The following is an 8,493-nucleotide window of genomic DNA, read 5'->3' as shown; positions in this document are numbered from 1 at the left end:
AACGGCAGCCTAACCAAGGCGGTAAACTTCAACTTCTGCCTGATCTCTGAGAATCGTTTGTCTAATGTGCACAAAGCGTCACAATGCGCTTTGATAGATAGCATCATGCAAGCGGCCAGTCTCCTTTGCTTACATGCAGAAACGCACGTGCCAAATAGGTTTTGGCCCCCCGCCCACGTCCCCGCCCCCACCCCGCCCCATTTCATTCTGCGGGAAACGCGTTTTTTGCCTCATGAATATCCAGCCGTTTTGTGCTTATGATCTTGTGCACCACTTCGGATTTAAAGGTTATGTTCCATGAGCGTGCACCATATATTTTGAGGTCACATCGGATGGACTGTTGAAGTATACTTTCGCCAGAAAAGTCCGCATAGTTACTCCCACAACTTCCGGGTTTACGTTTACCCGTCAAGGCAAACGCTGAGTGCGCATGGGCGAGAACGAGCTCTTCCAATCCAGTTTAACTCAGATTCTCGGTGACAACGAGCAAATTTGACTGTCGTAATGGCGGACTGAGTGTAGGGCTGATATGTTATTGTTCTCAATGCTTTAAGTGCTGAGTTTGCGTGTCGCTTTGTACAGTATCAACTGCAACGTTAGAGACTTGGATAATTATCAACTTTAGGGTTTTACAGCGTTTTTGCAGCCTTTAGTTTTTTGTGAAGAAGTTTCCCATTCAGCTATCAGGGGAGGTTGGCTTGTCAACCGGACAGCTGTGATGGGGGACTCTCTGGGTTTGGTGGGGAAACGGTTGTTGTTGCTTTTCGGAGATAGACAAGCCGCAACCGAAACCAAGGAAACCCAGGCCCTTTGGAACCGGGACTGGCTCCGGGGAACAGTCCGGGCGGTCAGCGTCATTGGGTTGGACAGTCCCGGTGTAGAGGTGAGCTGCAGTTGAACGGCATGTGACGACCAGCGCCTGAGGGAGCAGACTTCAAAACGAGAAGTCGTCAACATGCATGAACTTTGCAATGCAAGGATGAATGCACCATGCAAGCGAAACTACAAACTAATACCTAGCTGTTTGCTATTTGCATAAACCGCCCACTTTCACTTTTAGTAGGTACCCGTCACCGGCAATGAACATGGTCTGGGCACGTATGGCTTTGCAGCAAGCAACCGCTTCTTTGGGATCATGGCTTTCCTAAAGTTTGTCATATGTAGCTAATTATATTTGTAAATTAAGTGATATCATTTAGATTTTGAGCGTATCCAACAAGTTTAACTTCAATAATGTGAGTTAGCTAGATAGTTAATCTTCTAAGTGAACAGGGCGAGCAAAACTTGTAAAATTAACAGAAAAAACGAAAATAAAATAATACGTTTCTTGTATATTTCGCAGCTACTAAGTTTTGTACTTTCGTGGGTTGTATATAGGCCTTAGCCGTAGGATCTATGTACATAACAAACGTGAAACTAGTTAAAAGCATCACTTTATAGAATGCATTTACCTGCATTTTGTATATTGGTTTAAACTTATAACAAGTCAATTCACTTTTATTGCATGGTTTTAAACAAATTTACTCCGAAAACCAAGCGGAGTTTCATTCATACGGTTACACTGGACATCAAACTGGCGTTTCTGTTCGTTGGTCAGATGGTGTGTCAGCTACAGACTGCTGTTGGAACAAAAATGAGGTCGTCGTAAAACATGTCAAGTGAGATGGATGTCGGCCAGGATGCTGAACTTTAATTTGAAAAGGAACATTCGTTCTCCCTGTTCTCTGATTACGCAGTCCAAGCTTGCAGAAATGGGCACGTAACGGCTACGTTTAGCTTATGTTCGGGGCATCACCTTTTCAGGTCATCGTGTGACATCACTAGTCCAGATCGCGGAAAAGGAAGAATCGCGGTACCAAGGAATCTTAAATAACTAATGTGCAGGGAGCGTTATCTGTACTCAGCCTTGAAATTCTTAAGCAACCAAACATTGCCCTGAACTATATCTCTTGCTCAGAGAAGAGAGAAAAAAAAACCAAAACAAGACCAGGTCAGAACCTAGTATATGGCTGGACCGAACCGGCCATTGGTGTAACTTCATCACTCAGTCACTCAGTCACAGACATGCGTGGTGTAACTTCATCGCTCAGTCACTCATTCAGTCACAGACATTCGCATTTATAGGGCTAGCCCCGCTGTTGCGGTCCAGCCAAAAAAACCAACGAATTGTAAATCCCAATAGCTTCACAAACTCATTTAATTGTCTGCAATTCTTCTAAATGTATTCCTGGGCATACTGAACAAAAGAATTGAAGCCTAAGTTCAATTGCAAACTGTGTGCATGAAATTGTGTGGGTGGATGTGGTTGGACAGGGTATCTTCCCTTCTACTGTAAGATTTGTTTTAATTGGCAGTCTGTACAAACTGCTCTGCACGTTTGTATGATTATATGAACACGTATTGTCCCTCTCGTCCACTCTCTCCCAGGTGTTTGTTGAATTTGAGGACTGCCCATGGCGACGGCGGTCTTGGGTGCACATATATGGTGAGGACGTGTCCGTTGTCCTGGTGGAGAGCGTCATTGTGCGGGCAGCCCGCAGTGATTCCACTCTACCAGGAGAGGGCGCCACAGCCAGTCCAGCATGGCCAGCATTGGTTAGTACTCTCAGCCTTTGATCTCAGTGGACGTTTGGGAGTGTCAGGTGCAGGCCCATTGACGGTGGTCATATAAACATATTTAAGGTGTTCTCACTCCTTCTCTTGCCCTTCATAGATTGTGGTCAGAATTAACTGACGTGTGTGCGTGCGCGTGCATGCGTGTGAGCATGTGTGTTTGCGTGTTCGTATATGCGTTTCCAAGTTTCATGTACTCTACGTTTTTGGATGAAGTTCAGAATGAGTTATGATCGCACCTGCCTTGAGTGTAGTATTTCATGTGATTTTCCTTTTCCTATTCCACAACATTGTGTGCTGGAGTGATTCCCAGTTTTACCTTGTATGAAAGCTGATATTTAGTTGCCCGCTTTCCCTCTCACTCTCACCCAGTCGTACAGGGCTCTGGTGGACCGCGTGGGCCTGGGATCCCTGGTTCCTGTGGAGTCCTTTGTGGATCGAACGATTCATTTCCTCCCAAATGGGGACTCGCTGCAGAAATTTGAGGTGCGGGGGGGTTGGTGGATCCGGGCTATGCGCAAATCAATTATTGCCAACGCTTTTGCAACTAGTCGCACGTTTTGCTGCAGGTTAAAATCACAGGTGCGAGTTGCTGTGAGCAAGATACCCTGAATTGCTTCAGTAAATATCCAGTATTACAGATGAGAAGGGGGGAGGGGGTGCTTTATAAGCAGAAGTGAATAAGGGCCATCTGCAGCTCAAATAAGTAATGAGCAGCTGACGTGTCTCAAGGGCTAAAGAGCCATGATGTGAAGCAGAAACCCGCGGTGTTCACACAGTACAGCCTGAAACCCGTGGTGTTCACACAGTACAGCCTGAAACCCGCAGTGTTCACACAGTACAGCCTGAAACCCGCAGTGTTCACACAGTACAGCCTGAAAGCCGCAGTGTTCACACAGTACAGCCTGAAAGCCGCAGTGTTCACACAGTACAGCCTGAAACTCACGGTGTTCACACAGTACAGCCTGAAACTCACGGTGTTCACACAGTACAGCCTGAAACTCACGGTGTTCACACAGTACAGCCTGAAACTCACGGTGTTCACACAGTACAGCCTGAAACCCGCGGTGTTCACACAGTACAGCCTGAAACCCGTGGTGTTCACACAGTACAGCCTGAAAGCTGCAGTGTTCACACAGTACAGCCTGAAACCCGTGGTGTTCACACAGTACAGCCTGAAAGCTGCAGTGTTCACACAGTACAGCCTGAAACCCGTGGTGTTCACACAGTACAGCCTGAAACCCGTGGTGTTCACACAGTACAGCCTGAAACCCGTGGTGTTCACACAGTACAGCCTGAAACCCACAGTGTTCACACAGTACAGCCTGAAACCCGTGGTGTTCACACAGTACAGCCTGAAACCCGTGGTGTTCACACAGTACAGCCTGAAAGCGCAGTTCACACGACGCTGAACCGTGTTCACACAGTACAGCCTGAAACCCGGTGTTCACACAGTACAGCCTGAAAGCTGCAGTGTTCACACAGTACAGCCTGAAACTCACGGTGTTCACACAGTACAGCCTGAAAGCCGCAGTATTCACACAGTACAGCCTGAAACCCGTGGTGTTCACACAGTACAGCCTGAAAGCTGCAGTGTTCACACAGTACAGCCGGCACCTGCTACCATGGACATGGGGTAGGATGAGCCTCACGCTGCATTTACGACTTTAAGGGCAAAGTGTGGCATTTTGGTGCCCTCTGAGAGGAACATGGAGGCTGGATACGACATGCAGTTTAGTTCCTAAAACCTGTTTTACAATTAAATTTTACATTCAGACAGACAGCCTGAGTAGACACAGACAGAGACTAAGTAGGTCAGTTCATATTCGCATCTGGGTTGGAATCCTTTGCTCTTGCAGAAAAAGGCTTTTTATATATTTGTAGTTAGACTTAATACCACAGCCTGTGTCTGTATGCTCCTGTCATTGAAACTATGTAAAACAGTGTAAATAATTCAGAATATTTATTTTTCTTAGTTAATTGTAAAGAAGTAATGTAAGTAAAACAAGAATTCTTTATATTGTATGGATATGAGAGTATGTGTATGTACGCCTGTGTGTAGGCATAGGTTATGATGGTGCCTGTATGTAAGGTGTAGGTTATGAGCATACCTGTATGTAAGGTGTAGGTTATGAGCATACCTGTATGTAAGGTGTAGGTTATGAGCATACCTGTATGTAAGGTGTTTCCTTGCCCTCAGGTAGAGAATGAGCACAGTAACAGCTTCCTGCAGGACCAGCCCTCCCTACAGGCTGCAGTCAGGAGCTGGCACAGAGACGCTGAGCTGCAGGAGATACTCAGGAGAGGTGTGTGTGTGCACGTGTAGGTGTGTGTGCGCATGTGTGTGTGTGTGAGTGTGTGTGTGTGCGTGCATGCGTGCGTGCGTGTGTGTGTATGTGTATGTGTGTGCGTGCGTGCGTGTGTGTGTTTGTGTGTGTCTACCAGTCTCCTCAGGGACAGGACTTTGCTGCATCATATGTTTTTCCCACTACACGGACCATGCACATACAGATAAACAGACACACATGCCCACAGACAGACACATCCAGACACGCATGCACACAGACGCACGGATGTACACACAGACACACACACGTGTGGCCGTGATAAAATGAAGACCTCCAGCGAAGAGTCGCTGATAAACAGTAGAGACGCCATGACCTCAACCCTGATTATCCTCAAGGCTAAGAAAGTAACAGCAAACCCAGTCCCTGGCAGAATGAATAACAGCAGATTAAGAGCAAATTAATTATTTATTAAATCTCTTTTCTGTGTACATTTGCAAGACACAGTTACAGTTTGGACCCCAAACGCAACACGTGCACACACATTCACACCCATGGACTTGTGTGCACACAAACATGCACGTGCACACACCAGCTCATGCTTTGCCTCATACTTTTATTTTAATTTTTCAATTTTTTTATTTATTAATTTATTTTTTCGGCAGGATCAAGTACTATTCTGGGCCGGAGAGTGAGGGTGTACCAGCCAGAGTTTGACCAGCCCTGGGCCCTGGGCCTGGTGTCAAAGCACAGCCCCCTTTCGCACATCATGGAGGTCACCATCGACCAGGTACGACCCCGCCCGCTCTCTCTAAACGGGACGCACGCTCACTGCCCCGGACGTACAGGCCTGGGTCAACCTGAGGATGCTAGCACATGCTTTACACTATGAGGATGCTAGCACATGCTTTACACTATGAGGATGCTAACATGCTCTACACTAGGAGGATGCTAACATGCTCTACACTAGGAGGATGCTAACATGCTCTACACGATGAGGATGCTAACATGCTTTGCACTATGAAGATGCTAACGTGCTCTACACTATGAGGATGCTAACATGCTCTACACTATGAGGATGCTAACATGCTCTACACTATGAGGATGCTAACATGCTCTACACTAGGAGGATGCTAACATGCTTTGCACTATGAGGAAGCTAACGTGCTTTACACTATGAGGATGCTAACATGCTCTACACTAGGAGGATGCTAACATGCTCTACACTCTGAGGATGCTAACATGCTTTGCACTATGAGGATGCTAACGTGCTCTACACTATGAGGATGCTAACATGCTTTACACTATGATGATGCTAACGTGCTTTACACTATGAGGATGCTAACATGCTTTACACTATGAGGATGCTAACATGCGTCACACTATGAGGATGCTAACGTGCTCTACACTATGAGGATGGTAACATGCTCTACTCTATGAGGATGTTAACGTGCTCTACACTATGAGGATGCTAACATGCTCTACACTCTGAGGATGCTAACATGCTTTGCACTATGAGGATGCTAACGTGCTCTACACTATGAGGATGCTAACATGCTCTACACTATGAGGATGGTAACATGCTCTACACTATGAGGATGCTAACATGCTCTACACTATGAGGATGTTAACACATGCTTTAGACTATGCGTATGTTAACACATGCTTTAAACTATGAGTATGCTAACATGCTTTAGACTATAAGTATTCTAACATGCTTTTAACTATGAGGATGCTAACACATGCTTTAAAATATGGGGATGCTAACAGATGCTTGTTTGTGTTCAGTAACCTGGTCTTACAGGAGGATGTGAGGATGTGATGAATCTGAGCTGCCTGTAACAGTGTGTTTTGTCTGCACCCCAGACTACTGAGAAGCAGCTTGTGGACCCGCGGGTGATCCACGTGATGCTGGCTGAAGATGTGCCTGAGGAGGTGAGCTCAGTGAACGAATGAAAGGACAGCTGGATGAACGGATGAAAGAATGAGTGCTATCTGAATGAACACTGCCTAAAGGACAGCCACTCCATATGGCTCCATAAGACACTAATACAAACGGAAATCTCTCTCTCTTTCTTTCTCTTTTTCTCTTTCTTTCTCTCTCTCTCTCAATTTCAATTCAATTTCAATTTCAAAGTGCTTTATTGGCATGACAAATATAGGCACTTGTGTTGCCAAAGCAGTGGTTATAACATACAACTATATACAATTAATCCGTTATATAAAAAATATAAAAATATATACAAAAATATCAGTAAGTGATGTTAGGTGTGTGTGTGTGTCTGTCTGACTATCTGTGTGTTGTGTGCATGAGTGAATATGTGCTTGTACGCGTGTATGCTGTGTGTAAATGTGTGCATGAGGTGGTCACACATTGTCCCTCAGAGTATGGCAAGAGAACACAAATTTTGCTGCTAGTATGCAGCATCCTTTTTCTTCTCCTAATAGGTAGGGTAATCTATCGTCATTGGGTATATCATTGAATTGGGGACATTTCTGGAAAATTTTTTGGTAGAATTCTTGGCGAATTTGGTCAAATTTTGTGCATTCCATTAGGAAGTGTTTTTCCGTTTCAATTTGGTTGCTTTGCATTGTTGGCACAATCTTTTTTCTTCTGGCAACCATGATTTTCTGTGCCTGCCAGTTTCTATGGCTAAGTGGTGCTCGCTGAGTCTGTACCTCGTCAAGGTGGTTCTCAGTTTTTTGTCAGTAACTGGTCAGGTAGTTCACTACAGCGTACTGTCTTTTTAGGGCCAAATAACATTTCATTTTACTTTGCAATTTTTTTTAGTTTCCCAGTAGGTTATATAATTCTGTTTCAGCTGTGTTGCAATTTGGTTTATTCTAATTATGTTTGTAGTTTTGTTCTGATCCTGAGCAGGTGAGGTGTTAGTGTGTGTTAGTGTATGTGGGGAACTAAGGCTCAGGACCAGCTGAGTGAGGGGATTGTTTGCTTTGCTCAACTCTTGGTATTGCAGGGCTTTGTATTGATGTGAGTGGGGGTCACTTTGTTTTAGGTGCTTCCAAAATTTGATTGACCTTTTTTGTATTTTGATAAGTAATGGGTATTGGCCTAATTCTGCCCTGCATGCATTGTTTGTTGTGTTTCTATGTAATTTCAGGATATGTTTACAGAATTCTGCATGCAGGGTTCCAATTGGATGTTTTTCCCATTTGCCAAATTCTTGACTGATGAGTGGACCCCACACTTCACTGCCATAAAGAGCAATTGGTTCGATTACAGCTCCAAAGATTTTAAGCCAAATTCTAATTGGAATCTCTACAGAAATTTTTTGTTTTATGGCGTAGAAGGCCCTGCGTGCTTTCTCCCTTAGTTCATTCACTGCAATGTTGAAGTTTCCTGTAGAACTGATTTTTAGCCCTAAATAATTGTAATTTGAGGAATGTTCAATGTAGTGTGTCCCTAACATGAATTTGTGTTTTGTTCCCTGAGATCTGGATCTTTTTTGGAATGTCATAATTTTAGTTTTGTTAAGGTTTACTGCCAGGGCCCAGGTCTGGCAGTATTGTTCGAGCAGATCTAGGCTTTTCTGTAACCCCTGTTCACTGGGGGAAAGGAGAACCAGGTCATCTG

General features: G+C 44.8%; 1 protein-coding gene across 3 annotated transcripts in view; it reads left to right on the top strand.

Moving 5' to 3' along the window:
- The first annotated feature begins 237 nt into the window (after positions 1 to 237).
- The window catches only part of LOC135263660 (lysine-specific demethylase 3B-like), a 29,661-nt gene continuing 21,405 nt past the window's right edge, over positions 238 to 8,493 (top strand). The window contains exons 1-6 of one of the 3 annotated variants that reach the window (XM_064351950.1): positions 238 to 883; positions 2,428 to 2,595; positions 2,986 to 3,099; positions 4,814 to 4,919; positions 5,564 to 5,688; positions 6,765 to 6,833. In XM_064351950.1, the coding sequence (XP_064208020.1) occupies positions 719 to 883; positions 2,428 to 2,595; positions 2,986 to 3,099; positions 4,814 to 4,919; positions 5,564 to 5,688; positions 6,765 to 6,833 (747 nt within the window). In that variant the 5' untranslated portion in view covers positions 238 to 718. The remainder of the gene's footprint in view (positions 884 to 2,427; positions 2,596 to 2,985; positions 3,100 to 4,813; positions 4,920 to 5,563; positions 5,689 to 6,764; positions 6,834 to 8,493) is intronic. The other 2 variants (XM_064351952.1, XM_064351953.1) reach the window with 2 other exon arrangements.

Source organism: Anguilla rostrata, chromosome 9 (assembly GCF_018555375.3).
Source record: "Anguilla rostrata isolate EN2019 chromosome 9, ASM1855537v3, whole genome shotgun sequence".
NCBI classification, from domain to species: domain Eukaryota; kingdom Metazoa; phylum Chordata; class Actinopteri; order Anguilliformes; family Anguillidae; genus Anguilla; species Anguilla rostrata.
Note: the sequence above shows the minus strand (reverse complement) of the source record. Positions and strands in the feature narration are given on the sequence as shown.